Raw genomic sequence first — 23,900 nt, forward strand, 5'->3', positions numbered from 1 at the left:
TAAAGTCTAATTTACTAAAACTGACATAACCTGCCATTTCATGATAGGTATAGATTAATTCTGTATCATAAAAACTGAATTTTTAATCTTTCCACGGAGGCATAGGTGGCTTCACTGTTGAATTTTATGAACTTCAAAGTAAGAAATCATCAACAATATACTTTTTTAGAAAATAGAGGAGGGGATACTCCCTAATTAACTTTATGAAGCTACTGTAACTGACAGTAACTAACGGGTGGGGTAAAAGACGATTTCTTTAGAGAAGACACAAAAAACACTAACCATTTATAAAGTATAGTTCATCTAAATGGAAAACTTTTTATCAAAAGGCATTAATTAGAGCATATCCCCTCAATTAGAAAGCAAGGTCAGACGGGGAGAAAATGCTCATTCACATATTGGTACATACGTTTGACAGAGGACTTGGCCTTAGAGTAGGTAAAGAATTCTTCCACATCAGTAAACAAAGAGAGTCTGAGTTTTAAAAAGAGACAGTAGATGGTATATGAATGACTAGTAAACGCGTGAAAAGTCATCAGGAAAACACAAGTGATCACCATGTGAGAGACTACTTCAGCTAGAATCTAGGCTAAAATGAAAGCGACAACGCCCAACGTTGATGAGGGTGTGGAGCAACCGGAACTATTCCCCATTGCTGGTGAGAGCGTGTAAAAGTTTTTAAACACAGGTTGGCAGTTTCTAACAAAGGTAAGGATAACCTTAGCCTCCGACCCAGTACTTTTACATCTAGGATTTTATTCATATCCTAGAGGCCCAGTGCACGAAATTCGTTTCCGCAGGGGTTGGTCTCTCAGCCCAGCCTGCACCCTCTCCAATCCAGGACCCCTCAGAGGATGTCTGACTGCCTCTCACAATCTGGGACCGCTGGTTCCTAACTGCTCCCCTGCCTGCCTGCCTGATCGCCCCTAACCTCTCTGCCTGATCGCCCCTAACTGCTTCTGCCTTGCCCCGTGCCCAGGACCCAGGATTCACTCCTCTGGTCTGTCGCAGGTACCCGGGACCTGGGCTTCCCTCCCTCTGGCCAGCCGCAAGCACCCAGGACCCAGCCGGCTTTGCCTGGGCTGCAGCTGCAGGCGCCTGCCCAGGACCACGGGGCTGGCGGCTTGTCCCTCTCCCAGGCCGCAGCTTGGCTGGTCCCTATCCTCTCTTGCGAGCTCATTTGTGCCTGCCTGGTCCCCATTCCTCTCTCCCCAGTGTTGAGTGTCTGAGCTGTTATGGTGTGAGGGCGTGATGACTATTTGCATATTAGCTCTTTTATTATATAGGATTAGAGGACGGCACACAAAATTTGTGCACTCGGTGTGTGGGGGGGGTGTCCCTCAGCCCGCAATCCGGGAACCCTCGGGATGGCTGATTGCTGCGGAGGCGGGTCTCCCACCACCGCCACTGTGCTCACCAGCCGTGAGCCCGGCTTCTGGCTGAGTGGTGCTCCCCCTGTGGGAGTGCACTGACCACCAGGGAGCAGGTCCTGTGTTGAGCATCTGTCCCCTGGTGGTCAGTGCACGTCATAGTGACCAGTAGTTCCGCCGTTTGGTTGATTTGCATATTAGCCTTGTATTATATAGGATGTGCACTATATGGGCCCATATATGATTACTACTCATTAAATCACAAAAGAATGCCTGTTGCTATATGCAACAACGTGAGTGAATATTAGTAAACATTATAGGAAGCAAAAGGAGCCAGACAGAAAAGAGTACATATTGTATGATTCCTTTTCTATAAAGGCAAAGAACATAATTAATTTTTAATATAGAAACCTAAACAATAGTTGCCTGTAGGTATTGGGGATAACAGAAAGGAAGTACGGGGGATTTTCTGTGGTGATGGGCATATTCTATATCAACTAAAAAAGTTGTAAAACAAATTCAAAATTCATTGGAAATAGGCTACCTCTGGGAACTGTCAGCTACTCTGGGAACAGTCTTGCTGGACTGTAAAATAGGTGAAGGGTTAAAAGGGGATCCTTGTAGGCAGTGGTCTAGATACAGGATTAAGGAGCTTGGACTTTTACCTGATTTACATTTTAGAAAAGATTTTTGTTCCATTTGTTATTTTGTAGGGGTAGAGGGGGCTTACTGCTATACTATACATAGGGAAGACACTTAAAAACTACACTAATCTAGAGATTTTAGGGTCTCAGAATGTGGAGGAAACAATGTGTAAAGAAATCAGAACATCTGAGTTATTGGGAAGTACACTGGTTTGGGAGAGATACATATTAATGTTAGAATCACTGGGTCAGTGGGTGATATAGCCCCATTAACAAAGGGATGAAGTGGAAAAGGATTTGTTTTGGTTGAAAAGAATAATCTGTTACTGTACTCCTTTTTTAAATTATGCCGAGGAATGATAACGTACTTTATAGAGCAGCGGTCGCCAAGAGGTTGGCAACTGCTGTTATAAAGAATGAATCCAGTCTCTGTCATGATGGAGTGAAATCCCTGGAAGCCTAGTTTTAACGTGAGGAAACTACATGCAAATCTTACCTTAAGTTCAGGAAACATTAACTTAGTTTACCTTTATGCACAGAGGAAACACTGAGCTTTAAGATTTTTTTTTCTAATATAGAAAGATGAGCGTCTGTGTGTGTTCTAACAGGCCCAGATTTGAATACTTATTATAAGAGCTTAAAAAAACCTTTAAAAGCTAGTGGTTATGCTTGCCTAGAAAAATACCCCGTTGTTCAGGTGTCTCAGCAGGACGGCCACAGGCCTGATTCTAGGGGACTGTCAGGGTTAGCAGATGCAGAGCAGGGTTTCATGGTTACATCTCCGCTTTACCAGGAAGCTTCTCCTGACTCGTCACCATAGACTCTGTGTCCAGCGTGTCTGTCTCAACAGCCTTGCTCTGTCAGAAGCTTTTCTACTGGTGCCCTTATGTCAGAGAATAAAACATTTTAGAAGTGAGAAAAGTTAATGTTCACTTTAACTCACTATGTATTGACTGATTTTGTAATAAACTAGTTTTTTCAGAATAAAAGAGAGATGTTTCAAAATACAGCTAGCTGCTGCTAGTCCTGGGATGGGGCCTTCTTGAGAGGCATTTGTAACTGTTTGGTGGTGGGCAGAGGCTTGGCAGTTGTCACAGTGCTCCCTCGAGTCGTTTCTTCAGGCTGTGGAGGTGGGCTGTCCCTTTCAGTGGGGAGACCTATTTCTGCCAGTGCTGCATGGTGTTATTGCATAATAGCCGGATTTATTACCGTTAAAAGTGTGACGTGTTTTCGCTTCTCGGCCTTTTGGCTAAGATCAAGTGTAGTAAAAGTGTGACGTTTTGCCTTATTCTGAAACTGATATCATCTCAAATTCTAGTACATTACTCAGAACTCTGAGATTTTAATTTTTATATGCAGACAGTTTTGATGTCATTTCATTTTATATGTGTTATAAAGTGTTCCCGCACATTGTGTCCCAGTTTGAATGTTTGTGGGGGGTTCTAGCCAACGTCCTCTTCCATGGAGAGGCCCCGAGAGCCTGCCTTCCTCTCGCTGAGCCTTCTGTGTTCTCCGCCCCGTGCAGAGGCACAGAGACAGCTCGGCTGTGCAACTGCTTGGAAATGCAAGTTACAGCAGCCGTTACAGTCACCCTGGTACAGTGTGTGCTAGCTGTTGGAGGTAACGGAGTACCGTCTATCTGTTAGACCCCTTCGTTTCCGGTTAAGTCTTGAGGATGTCTGCTTTCCCGCACAGGGATGTAGAGTGTGAGCATTCATTTTTCTTCGCGCAGTGATAGGGTAGTCAAGTCCATGAATGATTTACAGTATATAGATGTTGACAGCGATAAGATATTTAGGGAGATGAGGTGGTAATATTGAATTAGCAGAGGCTCCGGGGGTAAGCACCATATGGACTGACGACATAATTATTTTTGCAGCATTGCTTTCTTTGATCCCACTTTGGAATATGATATTTCCCAAACTGAACAATTTATAATTTTCGGTGAAATTATAATCCTAATATTTGCCAACTCAAATTTTTACATTTTTAAAAATTTCTGTTAGTCTGTAATATAATTAAGTTGCAAGATAATTATGTTCTTTCGCCATTGGACAATCTGTTTATGAACTTACATTATCACTTACTATTTTTTACATACACTGTTTAGAAACATTTACCCAGTGGCAATCTTAGTTAATTGGTAGATAGGATTTTCTTTGTTTCTTTGAAACCCCAGTTTTTGAATTTTTAGGAATTATTCCAGTATACTCCGCTGTGTTTTTAGGTTCTTTTATAAACATTGCTTTGTGTTTTTAAATGCAGATAAGGAAAATTAGTATTAAGACTATTTTCTTATGTCTTTCAGCCAATGGTAATGACAGTAAAAAGTTTAAAGGAGAAGATAAAATGGATGGGGCTCCTTCTCGTGTTCTTCATATCCGAAAACTGCCCGGGGAGGTGACGGAAACCGAGGTCATTGCTCTAGGCTTACCTTTTGGGAAGGTGACCAACATCCTTATGCTGAAAGGGAAAAACCAGGTGCGCCTCCTTCAGAACCTACAGCGGGGGCGCTCGCTGTCTCCTGGTCCCGGAGGGCGGAGGGCGGAGCGGAAGCGTGGTTCTTCCTGGTGGTGCTGCTCAGGGAGCTGAGGCCGGGGCCCAAGGAGCACCTGGCCGCCTCAGGCTCGGAGGGAGCATTCCTCGCAGTGAGGTGGTGGCCACACAGAGGAGGGCTTTCCTGCATCTGCCCTTGGTAATCTCGGCAGGAAGGGGCACTGTCGCATCTTGGCTTTAAGCTTATCCCCTGGAAGTACTGACGACAGCCTTAGAAGAACATAGTCGTTAATCCTAGAGAGTCTTCATTGAGTAGACGTGTCCATCACAGTAGGGTCCAGATATATTAAAAATCATTTTGTTTTTAAATTCCAATACCATTTAGAAGCACTATGAAATTTAACATTCCCTTAAGTATTAATGCTACTACTACTAATCTGACATTTAATTTTTTTCTTTTGTCTCAAATCATACTGCTTTAAAAATGACTTTGAGATCTCTTTTATTCTTTGGGTTAGGAGTGGTAAAATTCTGATGCTAGAAAAAACTTAGATTTATTTTTCTCTAGTTTTTATTTTATTTTATTATTTTATTTTACTTTATATTGTTTATCCTCACCTGAGGATATTTTTCCACTGATTTTTAGGGAGAGTGGAAGAGAGAAGGAAAGACAGAAACATCAATGTGAGAGAAACACATCAATTGGTTGCCTCCTGCACGCACCCAGACCAGGGCCTGGGCTGGGGAGGAGTCTGCAACCAAGATACGTGCACTTGACTGGAATCGAACCCCGAACCCTTTGGTTCGCAGGCCGACGCTCTATCCACTGAGCCAAACCGGATAGGGCTTCTCTAGCTTTTATTGGGGACGTACATCTGTGAAGTGTGGGAAATGGGTGGAAGACGGAAGTACTGTGGACACAGGGTTTTGTGTGCCTTGCCTTCAGGAAAGGGTTTCCGCTGCTGCTTGTTAGAGCGTCTTAGTCACTGGGAAGGTTACATTGTAGACACTGATTTTTCTAATTCGCTGAATAGATTAGGCACATAGTAAAGCTTATTTGAATTTAATTCATAGCAGGGAATATTTTTGCATTTAAATTTTTAGGCATTTTTGGAACTAGCAACAGAGGAAGCTGCTATTACTATGGTGAATTACTATTCTGCTGTGACACCTCATCTTCGAAACCAACCGATTTACATCCAGTACTCCAATCACAAGGAACTGAAAACAGATAACACACTAAACCAAGTGAGTGTGTGTAGGCACATAAATGAAATGGCCCGCAACAGAGAAAGAATCTCATGTTAACAGAAAATACAGTTTTTAACCATTCTGAAGCTGTGTCTATGGGCATCTTGTTATTTTTTTAAAAATACATTTCTTACAGTATGTTCCTAAGTGTTAAATATTAAGTATATTTACAAAAAAAGTATGTTGATCTCTTCATATTTTAAATTAGTATGGTGTAAATTAGTTAAATAGTATTTTTTCAATGTTTTTAAGGACCTGGTCAAAATATTCTTGTTGCAAGTTAAAATTTTATATAGAAACTGTTTATGCGGCAGGACTATTAGCATAAGCTATTTACACAACTCTCCTGCTTGGGTTTTACCAGTTAAATTCCTTTGGTTTGACTTTTTATAATTTGTATTTCAGTTAGTCTCTTTAGCTAACACATTTATAGGTTAACTTAATCAGCTTTTAAAAGCTATATATGATCCTTGGTTATGTGGTATTTCAGTGAAATGAACATTTCTCTCCCTCAGCTTTATTGAGATATACTTGACATATAACAATGTGATTTGATACGTATATATTGCGCAGTGATTACCACCATAGTGTAGCTAACATCTCAAAAAAAAAGAGAAAAGGAACTCTACGAATTTGTATGTCCTCTTGGCAAAGCAGCCGTGCTAATCTCCTGGTTTTAGTATGTGACCCTCCAGAACCAGCACAGACACTCTTGTCTATTCTCTCAGTGTTTTCTTTTGTGTTCTCCTTTCCCTTCATCACTGTTCCTTCTATATTCCTACTCATCTGCCAATACAGCTTTTTAAACGGTGAAGCAATGTAGAGTACTTGTCATTGTTACACTTAACAATTATTTCCTTTATAATGATTTTTTTGACCCCAGATAAGGTGGAAAGAAATTTTCTTATCAGTGAACCTGTCATAATAATAGGAATAGCATAGTAGTTGTAGTAAAGGTAGTCATTTTGGAGCATTTAACATATGACTTAGTTGACAGATTTCCAAAAAATTCTGTACTTCAGTTCTGTATATACTAGAGGCCCGATGCACAAAGACTCGTGCAAGAATGGGCCTTCCTTCCCCTGGCTGCCGGCACCACCTTCACTCCGGCCGGAGCTGCCTTTCCGCCTTCCCATGCTGCCCAGAGGCCCGGAGCGGCTGGGGGGCTGCGCGGAATGCCTGCATCGTCGCCATGGCGATGACGTAAGCATCCTGCCCTGCCCCGGCTGCTCAGCGTCTAGATATGCAAATTAACCCACTATCTTTGTTGGGTTAATTTGCGTACTCACTCTTGATTGGCTGGTGGGTGTCGTGAAGGCACAGTCAATTTGCATCTTTTATTAGTGTAGATATATTTTTCACATTTTAAAATCTCAGAAATCAAGATGTTTGTTACAGTATTCAGTGTCATGGTTTATTAGCAATGTCTTATTAGTCAAATATAAAATAATAGTGTATTAAATACCATAACATTATATGGGAAATGTCTTTCGTATTTTATCTTGAAGTGTTCCTGAAAATCTAATGGTTATAAACTAAAGTGTACAACAACTTTCTAAAAACTTTGATGTCAGATGTTACACTAGTATGAAAAAAGACTTAAATTGTATTGTGAATATTCTTATTTTAAGATTGTATTAGAAATAAGACTGTGGGAAATCTTTTGGATAATAGAGTAATCCTTTTTGAAGTTTGCCATTTGCCTTTTTTATAGAGGGTGAATATTGTTAAGATTGAAATTTTATTGTTCTCTAAAACTTGCATCTTAATGTTCTTTTGGGAGTAAATTACATTGCCTATCTTGGCTTGTTCAGCATTGATCCCAATGCTAGATGATTATTTTCAAGTAAATGCTAGAATATTTGAATTAAAACAATGCCTGGCGCAAAAGGATACTTTGAGTGTTAAATTTTATTTGTGTGTGTTTAGGGAAGAAATGAGCTACGAGTGTAACATGTAGCAGAATGTAAGTGAAAACACTGCGTGTGTTTCCAAAGTCTGGTCTTTGCATTTCAGCGTGCCCAAGCTGTTCTCCAGGCTGTGACAGCCGTGCAGACAGCAAACACGCCCCTCAGTGGCACCACCGTGAGCGAGAGCGCAGTGACCCCCGCCCAGAGCCCGGTGCTCAGAATCATCATTGACAACATGTACTACCCCGTGACCCTGGATGTTCTTCACCAGGTATGTGTGTCTGCATGTGCATGTCAGCCGATAGATGGGAGAAGTAATAACAGAGTAGATAACGTTTTCTTTTCCATGTTTTACCAGATATTTACTAAGTTTGGTGCTGTATTGAAGATAATCACATTTACAAAAAATAACCAGTTTCAAGCTCTCCTCCAATATGGCGATCCAGTAAATGCTCAACAAGCAAAACTGGTAAGTGTAGAGCAGTTTTTGAGATGTGATCTTTTTCCTAGGCGGATCCACACTTGCACGTGTAGCCCTGTTAATGCCGGGGTAGCTCAGCTGCGCCGTGCATGTGGCATTACGGGTGGTGCAGACTGGCGTCCGTGGGGTGATGTTGGGTCCCACGCCTGCTGTGCTCTGCTGCATTCCTAGAACTAGCACTGATGCGGGTTCTGGGACTTGCTCCCCCGTCACAGCTTCCCCACACCTGCTGCCACAGCTCTCCGCCTCTCAGCCGTCCGCGTGCATCCCAGCGTACACAGTGGGTTCCAAACTTGGTCACTTAGTTGCTGTGCTTCCGTGCGAGGAGCCAGAGCTCGGGAAGAGACTCAAGCCTCCCTCTCACGTGCAGCGATGCTCTTCCAGATGGGTGGGAGGTGGAAGCCTCTCCTGAGCACTGGGATCCAGTAGCAGGCAGTGTCCCTTCCCATTTGGGGGGGAACGCAGTGTTCTGTGAGCAGCTTTGGGGCTGGGAGCCCTGCTCTCGGGGATTGCTTGGTTGGAACTGGGAACTGCCAGTAAATGCAGCATTCAGCTTCTGAGAGTAACGACTGGGAGAAAGCAGTGAGGGTGGAGGTTGGTGAGGGGGGGTCGGGGCAGGGCACTGCGGCCGTCGCCCAAGTCTCTGCCGAGGCTGCCGTGCTGCAGGCCAGTCCTGGATCAGAACCTTGGTTCCCTGTGGGGAGCTGCAGGAGCAAAGGCACGCTCTGCTCCGGGCTTGGTCCTCCTGAGCAGCAGAGCGCTGCCTGACATGGACATGACGCTGCCTGGCAGCCCATGCTAGGCGCCTGCCCACGCAGACGTGATTGGAATCCGTGTGCGTGTGCGGTCTCTTTGAGTTTCACCAGTATTGTTTTGAAATGGGTGAACTTGTGTTGACTTATTTTTTAGTTTTAAGCTTGGTAAATATATTCACATAAACTTAATCTGGTATATTAAGGGGAGGGGCGTCCTTTTTCAGAGTGGGAGTCGCTGAGGGAATTATAACCCTGCGCACTGAAGTAGTCATCGAGGTCTCCATAACGGGACACTCCTGGCTGTTCCTTCCGTAGTCAGCCACATGCATCAGAATAGTCAGACCGAGGCAATTAAAACTCTCGCCACGTCCCGCAGGTGGGAAAGTGCGGGCTCACTATTAAAGTGTTACAGTTCTACGCCAGCGCCAGCCCTGGCCTGTCGGGAGAACTGGTTTCCTTCCCCGTGAGTTAGAAGTGCTAGGCGCAGCCCTCAGTCCTGAGCTGTTCGCACAGGGAGGGGCTGCTCTCACGAAGAGCGACGGTCACTCCCTGTCCCAGGCTGGTGTCCAGCGGGACTGGCCTGGGACTGACGAGGGGCAGGACAAGCACAGTGAGCGCAGCACGTGGTCCTGGGCCACCCGTCCCTGTGCCCTCCTCCAGGTGCCCCCTGGGGATGCGTGGCCCCCGCTGCATGCCTGGCAGCGTTAGGTCACCGGCTCGAGGGAGAGCAGGCCTCCAGCTCTGCAGCCTGGCTCCTCCCAAGGCCCTCGGGCACGTGTGGGATCTGCTCCGTCCCAGGCGGCTCTGATGCAGCTGCCCGCCTCACGGGAGGGAACGGCTTTGCCCATTTCATGGGACTTGCCAGATGCGCCTCGGGGATAGGACCTGCATGGCGCCCTTCGGTGCGGCAGAAACTGAAGCCCATCAAGCCTCAGCAGGCCCGGCGGGAAGTGTGGGCGTCACCGTGTCGTGCCGGCCATTCGGGCACTGCGGTGGCAGGACTTTGTGGGACCCTTGTTAATTTTTGCAGATTTTTAAAATGAGAAGTATTTGTGCATGTGCTTAACGGGTGCTAGTGCAGATTCAAGCAGCACTTCCTCTCAAGAAGATAGTCCTTGTGAAAGCTAGTTCCTGTTCCGCTGGGCAGCAAGGGAAGAAGGAAGGACGAGGTCTGATCCCTTCCTGGTCGCTCTTGTGTGCAGGCTGTCAGTGTTGTTTTATTGTCAGTCACGCCTTCTGCTAATTGTCACTCCTTAACACGCTCGTGTACTTTATTCACTTTTACAGGCCCTAGATGGTCAGAATATTTATAACGCTTGCTGTACTCTAAGGATTGATTTTTCCAAACTTGTGAATTTGAATGTAAAATACAACAATGATAAAAGTAGGGATTACACTCGACCTGACCTCCCGTCTGGGGATGGACAGCCTGCACTGGACCCTGCTATTGCCGCAGCGTTCGCCAAGGAGACATCCCTCTTAGGTATGATTTCTGTTGTCTGTACCATTGACCCCATTTGCCAGTGGGAAAGGGCCTGTTCAACTCCAGTAAGTACAGTGAGACCCCCTCCCCCCATTTGGAATTTAACAAATTGTGTTATATTTTACTTTTCTTGGGCAAGAAGCCATATGAATACTGTTGAGAAAAAATTTAGTGTTCTTCATAAGGTATATCAAAATTATATCAGTTACTGTCTTCTCACCCTCCTCACCTTCTCTCCCCAAATCGGAGAAGAAAAGCTCTAGTGGAGAAATACTGCTGAGTTCTTCATAAATATTGACACTTCCAAGTGGGTGTCGTGCTGCCTAGAGTGAAGTCTAGGTCCATTAAGTCCAGGCCCCTTGTGCATATCGGGGGGGGGGGGGGGGCGCTAATCTGATTGTTTTCATTTCGTGCAGCATAGAAGCAGTGAGATGTTAACAGACAAATATGGAATGGGAGGAAGGCGTATTATACTCTTTTAAAAAAATTTACACTGGAAAGAATTTTCTATAAAATTAGTTTTGGTATTTATTTGATTTCACCTTGTTTGACAATGGATAGGACCCACCTAACAAAAACAGTGCAAAAGTTTGCAGCTGATAGAGTTGGAGTCAAGGTGAAGAAAAAATAAGGAAAATGTAATTTTGTAAGTAAAATGAATGAAGTCATCACTGAAGGTGAAATCTTAGTTTCCTTTTACTTGATGTGCCTGGGACATTCTTGATTTCTGACATTTGTAAAGTTGTCTTTAGAATTTCTATCCATATGGAACCAAGATTTTATGAGTCTCAAAGAAGCTCTTACAGTTAAGTTTATGTCCATCAATTAAAAAAAGGAAAAAGTATTATAATGAAATAATTCTCGGAAATAGATATTTATTTACTGTGGATATGTAACATTGCACTAGCCTGTGAAAATGTGAGTGATACATCTTGAATAGAGGCACCCTAATGCAGGAGAAGCAATTGACATTTGAAATGAATTCTGGTGACTTCAGACAAAACTGACCCTTGGTTCTAATTTTCTGCTACCCCTCGCACCAGCCATCTGCTCATCCTGAGGATAATGGATGCTTTGTTTTGATAACATTGTTTCCTGAAAAGCTGTTACTTTATGGATCTAGTTTAAGCCTTTATTCCCTCAAATCAGCTTATAAATTAACACTATTTCAGGTGTACCATTCTGTAAAGGTAAAGCTGAGAGAACCAATGAGTGACACATCCCTTTGTTGATAATTATTACTATAGATTCTTAAAGGCTTTATCAATAGAAGTTGTATTATTACGTTTATTGAGTATCTTTGTAGGCCCTAGGCATTTTGTTAGGGACGTGGCAGGCACACAATTTGGCCCTAAAGGTATCAAACAAAGAAGATGACATCAAGATCTTACATGTAATTTCTGAGAAGCTTAAAAGATTCGCATGCAACTCATTAAAGTGTCACAGTCAGACACCAAGAAACCTCAGCTGATGCCAAATACCCACGTGCTGGGGCCCGACGGTGCTGGGGCCTTTGCCCGGGTTTGTATTTGCTTAGACGTCCCGGTTTTTTTCTAGGGAACTCATCACATTTCCCTGCAATCTCAAGCGTCCTACATTTTTGCATTGAAAGCATAGGAGTAAAGCCGCTCAGTTCCTGATAAATTGTTTGGTGTGTTCCAGCCTGGTGGTGAATACATTAACATATTTTTGTTTATCCTCTGCCTGAGGAGAACAAGGAAAGCGTTCTGTGGTGAACAAATGTGAATTCGCCTTCCTTGTCTCTGCGACTACATCATTTACCTGTTCTAATGGCTTTGCATCTCCTTATATGTAACTGGGCTTTTTATTCCCAAAGTACCCTAAAATAGTTTTGTGAGTAGGTGAGTTAAAAGTTTTAAAAATCAAATAATGCAGCCTCTAGTAATTTGGATAATTTATAAGAGAGAACCACTGTTATAGTTTTACTGAAAATACAAACTTTTGTACAAAGTTGAAACCATTTTATTTGCAGTTTTGTGTATAAGTGTCATTAAGAAGATTTTTAAATGATAATTTTAATAGCTGCATTGTGTGATAGTGGGCAACTTCGTTGGACATACTTCCATACGTTTTATTACTGTAAGTGGCATATGACAGGCACCTGTACATAACTTGGTTCTCAAACTATTTCTTTAGGCTGGATTCCTAGAATTAGAGTTACTAGATCAAGGAAAATGTTCAGGGCTTCAGATTCTTACTGCAAACGTCTTTTTAGAAGGCGCTGTTAATTTACACTAGCACGAGCGGTACGTGAGTCTGGCCATTCTTCCCCCTGCCAGCATTGAGTGCTCTTTTTCTACTTTGTAGGGTCTTCATTTGATAGGAATATATCAGGTTTTATTATTTTATGGCCTAGTTTAGGATTCCCCAAGTATGAGAGGAAGAGGGTTAAAGACTTGAAATTGAAACTTGAAGGAGTGCACATGTAAATCATGGGTAAAATAAAGCACCAAGGATCAAGGGTGGAATAAATAGGATTAAAATGAGAAGTGCCTGTTCAGGTCAGTAGTTACCATAAGGATGGTCACAGGGTATGTGTATCCGATGATAACGGTGGAGGATACGCTAGGAGGAGAAAGCACCTCCCCTGAGGCAGGCAGGGTGCTGATGACAGGAGGACAGCAGCCCCGGGCAGTGTCTGCAGGGAGGACGTGCACAGTCACTAACCCCAGCCGCCACACTTGTAACGGACGGGGTGCCAGCGGCCCTGGTGCTGTGGCCGCGGTGCGGGTTCCGTGTGCTGGAGCCTTTGATGGACTTGGCAGTGCCTGGCATACAGAGAGTGCTCAGTTCATGGTGGCTGTGTTTAAGGCTGGCTTCAGTTCTAGAATTCACTGTAGTGACTGGATCAAGAGGACAGTGGAAACGTTTGGGGTCTGGAAAATGGAGATACTGGTTATAACCATCCTGAGAACTGGCGGGATTGTTATTAAGCTGCGGAAATTCAGGGGCGGAGCTGGAGTCAGAAATGAAATCATTGGCCTTACAATCCATGTTCTTTTCACCGTTCTGTGTCTCTGAAGAAAGGGAGAAGGGGGGCAGGTGGAAGAAGAGGACTTTTGAAATGGATTGAAGAATTTAGGGGTTTCTGATCCTTGCTGAACATAATGAGATTGACAGTAGGAGACAGGACTTCAGTCTAGTGTATTTTTTAGGGAACTCTTGGGAATAGACTAGGAAATCCACGACTGTTGGCTAACAAAATGTAGAATTGGTGCGTGCACGCGATTGTTGCTCTTACTACTTGACAAACTCTGATGAAAGCATAGCCAGAATAGAAGCCTGATCTAGCCTCGCCTGCACTGCAGAGTGTGAGCGGGTGGTGGGAGGAAGCTAGAGCAGCTGGGCTTCTCGGTCAAGCCCCGCCGGGAGAGCAGGCAGGTGAAGGTGGCTCTGGCTGTGTGGCACGGGGTGGAGGAGCGGGTGGAGGGGTCTGGAGGTGGGTGTTCGGAGGATTGGGAAGTTGAAAGAATGAATGGCTGAGGCAGGGAGAGCAAGAGAACTTCTCACTGGGGGCCGACTGCACACAGGTGTAGCTGAGTGCGAGGAGGTGGAGAGTATGCGAGTAGACAGGAGACAGTCCTGCGTCAAGAATGTACTGGAATCCTGGCTGGTTTGGCTCAGTGGGTAGAGCATCGGCCTGTGGACTGAAGGGTCCTGGGTTCGATTCCTGTCAGGGGTACATGCCCAGGTTGCAGGCTTGATCCCCAGTGGGGGCTTGCAGGAGGCAGCCAATGAATGATTCTCATCATGGATGTTTCTATCTCTCTCCCTCTCTGAAATCAATAAAAATATGTTAAAAAAGAATGTACTAGAAAATGCTAAGGATTAGGAGCTTTAACTAACTAGTTCTTCAGGTAAGTTTCCTTAGTAGATTCGGAGAGTTATCACTTAGAATTGAAAATGAAACCAGGAATTAAACTGATCTTAATTTTTATTATGGAAAAGAGCCAGTCAAGTGGCTTTGATGGATTTTTAAAAAAAAGATTTATATCGTTAAAAGGGAATTTGAGAGTTGATACTGCATTTCTTCTGAGAGTGTGTGTGTGAGAGAGAGGAGAGAGAGGGCACCTGGATCCCATTGACACCAAGGAACTTAACAGAAGTGTCAGTGACTCTTTCTGCTAAAAGCCAGTTGAGGCAGGGAGACAGGAGTGACTTGCCAGTGTCGTTTGCACCACTGTGAGTTGTGCTGGTGCCAGCTTTGGGTGGGTGCCACGTGCGTCGGCCACAGCTGTGGAAATCTGGGGGACGGTGCTGAAGGGGGAGGGTCCCTGCTCGGCGCAGTGGCTGTGAGGCATTCGGGATGGATGTTTATAGACGACACGGGCATCAAGTGAAGAGAGCTGCCTGCTGAACGGTACACGGCAACTACCTGTCCGTGGCCTGAGCACTGGGGTGCGTTAAACGTGAGCGGTTAGAGATGCAGTGGCATCCCCGGTTAGGACCCCGCTGGCGGGTCCAAGGAGGCACCAGAGAGCACCGAGCGCGAGGAAACGCTGACGCAAAGGCTCCATGTCAGACGCAGGTCCTCTCTAGGACTCCCCTCCAAGTTAACCTGGGCGCATGGGTGACACGATTGGCCCTGAGTTAGTGATTGTAGGTCAGTGTGATGGGCACATGCGTTCATTATTCTAGTCTCTCTACTTTGGTACATCAGAAATTTTCCAAGACAAAAAGTAAAATCTAAAAAAAATGTGGAGAAATACGAAAAAACCGGGGATCCCAAACCATGGTGTGGGCAAGAGGTTGTAAAATAAACTCAGAGCAAAACTGTAGAGAGGGAAGGCAAGAAGCAGCTGCTGGAAGGGGACATTTTCACGTCAAACACCAGAGGCTAAGAAATTGTGAATCTTACAGAACCCTTCAGACTGACAGTGGAAGGTCATAGTAGTGTCCAGAGTAAACAGATAAAACTTTGGTAAAGGAAAAAGGTATCTGAAACCAAAGGTGACAGCACGTCCCTGTGGCACAGACAACAAGGCTGGAGAGAAAGAAGAACTAAAGCGGCAGCTGTGGGACCACAGTGCTGAGGGCCAGGTCTCCCCAGGTATGTCTGACTCCATGTAGGTTGGGTTTTTAATCATGGGAAGGAGGACAAGACCTTATGTTCCCGTCTTTATGAGAAATGAGCAAGGATTCCAGGGCACTGGCCTCTGAAAAGGGGATAGAAGATGCTGAGGTAGACGGAAATTCTCCAAAGAAATAACTGAAGTATCTTAAGGATGAAAGCGCAGCAGAGACTCTGGGAAGTAGAGCCGAGAAGTGAGAGGAAGTGGAAGACCAGAGGTGAAGGACAGGAGCGCTGGCAGGCCGTGTGACACGGTCCGGTGCTGTTCCTCCGCCTGGGAGCGCTGTGGTGGAGGAACTTGGGTCCGTGGTCCCTACTTGAGTGGAATTAAGGCCAACAGATCTTGGTAAGACTTTCTTCAGGCCCTTTGAGTCCATTAAATACGATTCAGGGTGATTTGTTCAGGCAGCGATTTTCAACCCTTTTCATCTCGTGGCATGCATGAATTATTAAAATTCTGTGGCACTCCAAAAAATTATTTTTTGCCAATATGATGAAAAAAGTAGGTGTAATGTTGGTTCTTCCACACCAGATGGCTGTCGTATTGGCTATGGGCATTGGTGGTGGTGGACAGTCCAGGACATGGTCAGTGTGCCTGCTGGTCAGGGGTTGATGTTTTAAACCCATTCCCAGCCTCCCGTGGAAAATCGCTGTCCATAGAGCGGGGACCCCTGGTTTATGAGCTGTGATGACTGGTTTGGTTGCAGGCGTGAGTTCATGAAGACCACCCCGCCGTGTGGAAAGTGAGTCACCGTGTTGAAGATTTTTTAGATGTGGCTTCTCTCTGTAAACCAGGGCGGGCACGTCTTGACTGTATTCCACCCGTCATGCTCCCTTTGCGTTTCCATAGGAAACGGGACCGTCTCAGTGGTCGGCAAACTGCAGCTCGTGAGTCGCCGTTTGCCTCTCTGTTGACTAATGAGTTTGCCGACCACTGCTAGGGAAAAACACTTAAACATTTTAATAATGTACTAATGTCTTTAACCTGAAGTCAAAACTTCTGGGTGAGGGTAATGCCTTACGCAGTGGTCAGCAAACTTAGTCAGCAGAGCGGGAAACTGCGGCTCACGAGCCGCAGTTTGCCGACCACTGGTCTAACAACATAGCCCGTCCTTTAATTCTCATGGTTGATGATTTCCCTGAAACCAGCTGTCTTTCTGTAAGACTCCCTATCAGCAAGCGCTTTGTCTCGGTGTCACACAAATTACCTTTCAGGAACCACGGAGTGCAGCCTGAACCCCTGCAGCCTTGGTGCTTAAGTTGGTGTTTGTAAACGACTTGTGTGTGTTTCGTAAAATCCGCTTTATTTTAAAATTAGGGCTTCCTGTTGCAGCTGTTCCAGGAGCTCTGAGTCCTCTGGCCATTCCAAACGCCGCGGCAGCTGCGGCTGCGGCCGCGGCGGGCCGCGTGGGGATGCCCGGAGTCTCCGCGGGCGGCAACACGGTCCTGCTGGTTAGCAATCTGAACGAGGAGGTTAGTGGTCGGCCTGTCCTGTCCTCCCTCCCTCCATCCCATCTGTGCAAGTTTCCATGTGGATTTCATTTGGCACTTGCCTTTCTGTTATGTACATTCATTAGTCAAAGTATTTTTGTATGTTTCTACTTCTGAATAAAACCTATGTACTTAAGTAATACTTTATTTCCTTAGATAGTCATATCTCTTTAAATATATATTTTTAACCTAACTACCTATTTTTCCTAAGAAAAATATGGTGAAGTACAGTAGTTTGGCTTTTTATCTTTTTGTTGTTCTCAAAGGCAAATGTAATCCAGTTTGCAAATTTAACTGTAAAAATTTTTGCTCTTTGCCTTGTCTAATTATTTGCTTGTTCATTTCATGCTTATGTGTCATTGTATTTTTTAAATCTTCTTTGATGTGAACGACTCTAATCCGTGTTTCTTTAAAGGTTCTTCCAAAGATCTTGCCGAGGCACTCTCCCCGCCTTTTAGTAATTTTTCTTTGCAGTTATTAGTCACTGTCTCCTACAAATATTTTCAGTGTTATCGCCCCCGTTAAATAGTTCACCGCTGAGTTATTTTTTAGTTGTACATTTATGTCTGGTATGTTTTATTTTGATTGCTATGAAAGCTGGTATGAAATGTGGGAGGCTCAGTGTATCAGTTTATGGTGTCTAATTTGAACATTTGTTTCATTTTTAATTGGCCTCTGTCAATACGAACATTGAGCTTATTTTATCATTGGTACTATTGTCATTCGCAGTTCTGCATGTGAAAAGGTTTGAATCAGAGTGCCTTTGTTTTTCTTTTAAAAATTCTGCCTGCATTTCATAACCAGCCATGCTTATGCAGTTACAGTTCAGAGTTTACCACCCTTGTGCATGCTCCCGCCCCGTGTTGAGATGAAATGCTGTAATTTACTCTTTGATGTAGATGTACTTTACCCATATTTGTCTTGGATGACTACATTTTACTCAGTTTTTCTTGTACAGTACATAAACCAACCATTTTCTGACCAAATTCCTGCATTTCCTATGTACTGACCTATATTTTATTTTTTTTTTGTTCCCCAATTCCTTATTTTTTTCTTCTGCATTGCTGTTTCCCTTCCCCATTTCATCCTTCTCCCTGTGTGTTCACCTTCCCTCTCCTTGTCTTTCCAAACACCCATTCCCTCCCCCGTTTGATCCTTTATTTTCCTTGTCCTTGTCTTCATTCCCTGTCTCCATTCCCTCTGTTCATGCTTCTGGGCTTGAACAAATGTTCCTCGGACCAACTTGCCCCAATTAACCGCCTTGAACCATGATCCATGACCACCTCACCATTCTGCGGGAACCACCCTTCGTATGGATGATCTGTTCATCTCCGCTCTTCCTCGACTCTCCTCTCTCCTTGTCTTACGCTGCTTGCTCTTCTCTCCTTCTAAAGATGGTTACGCCCCAAAGTCTGTTTACCCTCTTCGGTATGTTATTGTTAGCACTATACTTTTATTATTGATTTGATTTTGGTTTCACCTTAATTCTTATTTGTAGCTAGCACTTTGGCTTAAAGTTGAATAGTAAATCTTTTGCTATTTTTCTTTGCTATTTAAAACTCTCCATAGACACAAAATTTGTTTTAATGCATGCTGATTTATTTTGCATGGTCTTTAATATCATTCACATAGCTTTGAGGGTTTATCAAAATTTGTTCTTTTCAAAATTCACTGTTCAAAATCTTGATCTTTCTTTATTCATTTGTGAGAATGATGAGTTTGAATGAGTGATCATGTTGATGTCTGAATGTTTCATTAATATGTCAGAAAGATAATCTTTAGCTGACTTGCACATAAAATTAATTCCCTTTTTGGATTACCTCTCTGTGGCTCCACAAAAGGTGTTTATGGAGACGTGCAGCGCGTGAAGATTTTGTACAACAAGAAAGACAGCGCTCTGATCCAGATGGCGGACGGACACCAGTCACAACTGGGTAAGGCGAAGCTGGGGCCGGTAATGGAAGTTAGCTGTTCATATAGTCTGGGATTCCAGTTAATGCCAGGCTACTTGAATTCTAACGTCATTGAGAAGCCAATAGAGTCACGTGGAAAACGTATTTTAAGGATACTAGGTTCTTTCAAAATGAAAAACCTGTGCCAGACACACCATTAATCCCTTTTGGAATCTTAAAAAACAGACTTTAGTCAAGTGACACCTAGTTCTGCTTATGTAAGTCATCAGTGACTTTAATTGAATTGGCATCTCATTTGACTATATCAGAATCAGATCACATACTTAGGTCTAACCACATCCTCACTCTGTGATTGACTGAAGAGCATGTTCTCAGGTGAGAATTCTGTTAGTTGAGATTCAGGAATGATGGTGCCTCAGGCTGATTGCATCGTCACAGTTGTTATTTTGAAGTTGGCCGTTTCTGAGGTGAGGACTAGTGTAGTTTTGCTGTTCCATCTGACGAGACTCACCAGCTAACCACGTCATACCCGGGCCTTTTGGCTTTTGGAGCAAGCACGCTTGAATTGCAGTGTTTCTTACCAGCGATGGTGGTAGCTCAGACATGCATAGCCCTTTGTGCACCTGTCTCTCTACTTCTTGAAGTGCAGATCTCTGCCTTTGAGGAGAGCTTGGGCTCACGGCGTTCCCTTCCCACTGTGGCCGTTCCGCTCGGGCGGCTGGTCCTTGTGGGAACATTTCTTCCTCCTCGCGTGGGAGCTGCGGGTGGCAGAGCCTCGGTGAACGGGTGCCCGTGGTCCTTGTGGTTGGGCAGCACCTGGGGGGGATTAAACCAAACCCTCCCGAATCCTTTCTGGTTTTGCTTTATGTTCGGACTATTGTCATGAGTATAGTGTGCCTACATTGGGGTGGGGAGGAGAGGAACTTGGGGTTGGGGTGTGGAGAGGGCAGAGAGGCGTGCTCACTTCCTTTCCTGGGGCCACGGCTGATTGGTTGTCAGGGAAGGGGGGTGGTAATCTGGGTTTTCATTCTGTGGAGGAAGCTTTTCTGCCAGATGCCTCGTCTGGGGCAAGTGGATTAAACGTGACCCCAATGGTTACTAGACACTCAGGACTTCTTTTTAAATCCGAGAATTCAGATGTTAAGCTATTAAAATCATCTTTGCTCTGTACTTTCTTAAAACTTGGGCATTGTTTCTTTTTTTGTAGCCATGAACCATCTTAATGGACAGAAAATGTACGGGAAGATTATCCGTGTCACTCTCTCCAAACATCAGACTGTCCAGCTACCTCGGGAGGGGCTCGATGATCAAGGTCTCACTAAAGATTTTGGTAATTCCCCACTGCATCGTTTTAAGAAACCTGGATCCAAAAATTTTCAGAACATTTTTCCTCCTTCTGCAACCCTTCACCTGTCCAACATCCCGTGAGTATCAACCATTAGCTGGAGCTGATGAGGGTGGGCCCTTGAGACATGAAGTGTAAAGCCGACGGCTAACCTTTCTTCTTCGTTCTGCTCCGATCCCCAGCCCGTCAGCAGCAGAGGAGGACCTGAGAACACTGTTTGCCAACACGGGGGGCACTGTGAAGGCATTTAAGTTTTTTCAGTAAGCACCCTTTCTGGTCTTTCTGGTGGCGGATGGCAGGAATGTTCTCTTCAGGGAGGTGTTATTCTTTTGTTTATAGACGTGGTTTCTGGAATGGGCAGAGCTCAAGCACGTACCTGAGCCTGCCTGGCGGTGGCCCGTGTCTCACTTCCTCTCTTGTTTCAGAAGAGATCACAAGATGGCCCTCCTGCAGATGGCCACGGTGGAGGAGGCCATCCAGGCGCTCATCGACCTGCACAACTACAACCTGGGCGAGAACCACCACCTGCGCGTGTCCTTCTCCAAGTCCACCATCTGAGGCGCGGGCGGGCCGGCGATCCCAGTGTTGTTTGTGTCACACCTGGTGACTGTTCAGAAAGTGGGGACCAGAGTTTGTTTTTTTTTCCTTTTTTTTTTTCTCATGCTGTTACCATTCCTTGGTTCTAAACGAAATGGCATATGTAAAGGCAGAGTATTAACTGCTGATTCCATCTGTTCGATAGGGAAGCCATTTTTATTGTCTGTTTAACATTTCTGTTTAATTTCCCTTTTCTTTTTCAACTTAGTTGACATATGTGCCTTAAAGGAAAACTAGTGTTGCTATTGTGCAATTGACTAGGCATTTACAAGGATTGCTTGTCTCGGGCACACTGTTACATGGGGGTACACTATGTATAGGCAGGGGTGTGTGAAAAGGTTAAGTTTTTGTTTCTCCTGCTTGGAACGTACTTTGAATTACTGGCTTGTCACATTTCTTTCTATTTAGTCAAATAAGATACAGGATATTGAAAGAACAAAGCATTTTTTAGTTTTATTACCTTAGGCTTTATTGCTTTAAAAAAACATTGGCCTTTTTGTATCTCACCATTCTGGTCTAGATTCTGTTAGGAATGTAGGCATTAGTTGAATTAACAAGACGCAGAGTATTAATTTCTGTCAGTTTGAGCCCTACGTGGAAAGCATTGTGGAACCTTAACCTTTTGTACACGCTCTTGTGGGACGCGTCATATAACTACTGTCAGCACTAAGTAACGTCTTGTTTGTGGCTGAATATTTTTCGTAGATGTTTTTTGAAGTTGACATGACTTATGTGCATTTCAATACCTATTGCCATCCTTAGTGTGTGATGACGATGGACATGGCTGTGGATTTCTGAGCATGGAGGCGGGTCTAGCTAGTGCAGGACGGGTGCATGTCTTTCCAGGAGGCAGAGTCGCTGCAAACCTTTGCAGGAAGAGGCATTTGAGGCAGTTTTCTAAAACTGACGGCCAGGCGGGACCAAAGTTTATGTGCCTTTAGTCTTAATTTACCTTGCATTGTAATATTCAGTTTTAATAAACCTTCAAAATATTTTGTATTTAGGAATAGATCTGACTTTAATAAAAACATGGCTCAGAATCTACAGGTCAAATTAATTTGAACAGTTCTTGTCGATCTGAATTGCTGATTCTGTTTAAATGACCAATACTTTTTTGAAATTGATGTACTTAGTTTCAAGATTCATAGATTCTGTTACCTATGTAGACAGAATGGTCATGTATATTTTCTATTAGTTGAGTTTTTACATCTTTAGAAATGTAAAATCCAGTCTAGTTTGGAAGCGGCACAATTAAAAATTACTTTTCTAACAAAGTCAGGAGGTCGATGGTGGTCTACTTTCCTTGTGTGTACTCTGCTCCCTCTGTAGCATGCTCAATAAACACTGCAGCTCTGCTCACCTCTGTCTCTCTCTGCTGCCTCTCCTGTCCCTGTGCTGTGCGCCCTGGCCCTGGCAGGGGGGAGGGGGGACAGGCACACCCACATGCTGTGAACATGCACGGGGCGGGGGGGGGGGGGTGGTGTTTTTAATTTGAAAGACGGTGACTGCTTCCCAGGAGGACCCGGAATTAACGTTTCCCGCCCGTTACAATCTGCTGCTTAGGCAGATTGTAGCTCGTGCCGTGGCTTTCCCGGCTCCCGGGGGGGTGCAGCGCCCTCTCCCCACTGCCATGCTCTCTCGCGGTTTCACCTCTCGTCCTCTCTGTCTGCTCAGGCCTCCGGGTCCCGCACAGCCCTGCGCTGTGGGGAGGGTCTTCTCACCAAGGGACACATTCACGTAGTTGAAGCTTAACAGTGATTTCTGATTTCACAACTCTTGCTTTTTAAAGGATTCCGAATAAGGTACTGCATATATCACTCAAAATATTTTAGGCCACATTTCCCACACAGGTACACTGGTGTCCGATAGCTTCAGAGTCATACATGCTGCTGAGGTTGGTGCTGTGATAACTCAGTGCATGTGTGTGTGTGTGGAGTGAACAGGAAGCGGCCTCTGAGTGTCGGGCGGGGGCGGCGGGGGAGCGTGTGGAGGGCACGTCCTCCTCCAGCCAGGACCGCACACCCGGAAGTGGGGACAGCACTGTCTGAGCACAGGCGGGGTTTTCTGGTTTTGTACTTAGTCCTCACTCTCCTACATATTTATTCCTCTGAAGTTAATGGGTTTTTAGTTTAAAGATTTTGTAAGTAATAAAGTGTGCAAATATGCACAAAAACAGACAACATACTGAGCACATGGCGCTCCGTGCTCTCCACGCCTCAAGATTCTCAAGATGAGGATGTTTGGACATTGACACTCCCCTCATCAAATCTCATGGCGTCTAGTTAATTTTAATGAGGTTTTAAAGTTAATTTCTTTTCAATAAGCACTGAATATGAATGGTTTGAGTTTCTCGCAGACGCTGTAAAGTGAGCAGTTAGTTCTTCACGGCTGAGCCGTGTGCGGTCCTTACACTCGCCTTTCTCGGCCGCTGCACCTTCCCCCCGGGCCGGCGTGCACTGCGTTTGGTCGTGGTGTCGTTTAGGACTTCTGACTCAAGGAACTTCCATCTTGTATGAAAGATTCCAAACACGCACAAAACAGGACTGTCGCAAACCGCTGTTCGCTCCAGTGACAGCCTTTCCTCCACCACTTCTCACCCCCGTGTTACCGCCGCCCCGCCCGCCCTCCTGGCTGCCGTCAGCCTGTGGTCAGCGGGCCAGCCTGTGGTCAGCGGGCCGGGCCGGCCTGGCACCAGCAGGACAGCTGCCTCCAGCAGCGGTCCCGGGAGCCGTTAGAGGCTCCGAGTCTGCCTGCTGAGCGTCCAGTTCCCCAGGGTCGGCAGGTGAGGCCCCGCGTATACCTTTGTTTTAAGCAAGGTTTTGTGATTTTTTCCCCACTCGACTTGGCGTTTTAAAAAATAATTATGTAGTTGCCTGTGTTTGTAACTATCAGAAACACGAAGATACAAATATCATCCTATGAAACCAGACCCTGGAACGATGAATTTCTACCAACGAGAAACTAAGTCTCATGCGTGAACCACAGCTGGGGTGAACCTGAGGAGGGGCGGTGAAGGATCGAAGACAGAAGAGAATACAGCGGGGGCCCGGTGGATCTCTGCCTGGTGAGGAC

At 44.9% G+C, this 23,900-nt stretch overlaps 1 protein-coding gene across 4 annotated transcripts in view; it reads left to right on the top strand.

Annotated features, from left to right (window-relative positions):
* Window positions 1-22,239, top strand: part of PTBP2 (polypyrimidine tract binding protein 2) — a 36,271-nt gene extending 14,032 nt beyond the window's left edge. The window contains exons 4-14 of one of the 4 annotated variants that reach the window (XM_079760717.1): window positions 4,323-4,495; window positions 5,615-5,758; window positions 7,778-7,942; window positions 8,030-8,140; window positions 10,195-10,390; window positions 16,801-16,955; window positions 18,368-18,401; window positions 18,815-18,907; window positions 20,094-20,310; window positions 20,414-20,491; window positions 20,660-22,239. In XM_079760717.1, the coding sequence (XP_079616843.1) occupies window positions 4,323-4,495; window positions 5,615-5,758; window positions 7,778-7,942; window positions 8,030-8,140; window positions 10,195-10,390; window positions 16,801-16,955; window positions 18,368-18,401; window positions 18,815-18,907; window positions 20,094-20,310; window positions 20,414-20,491; window positions 20,660-20,789 (1,496 nt within the window). In that variant the 3' untranslated portion in view covers window positions 20,790-22,239. Of the gene's footprint in view, window positions 1-4,322; window positions 4,496-5,614; window positions 5,759-7,777; window positions 7,943-8,029; window positions 8,141-10,194; window positions 10,391-16,800; window positions 16,956-18,367; window positions 18,402-18,814; window positions 18,908-20,093; window positions 20,311-20,413; window positions 20,492-20,656 lie in introns of all 4 variants that reach the window. The other 3 variants (XM_079760718.1, XM_079760719.1, XM_079760720.1) reach the window with 3 other exon arrangements.
* The last annotated feature ends 1,661 nt before the right edge of the window (window positions 22,240-23,900 follow it).

This window comes from Cnephaeus nilssonii (assembly GCF_951640355.1).
Source record: "Cnephaeus nilssonii genome assembly, chromosome: 21".
Taxonomy (NCBI): Eukaryota; Metazoa; Chordata; class Mammalia; order Chiroptera; family Vespertilionidae; genus Cnephaeus; species Cnephaeus nilssonii.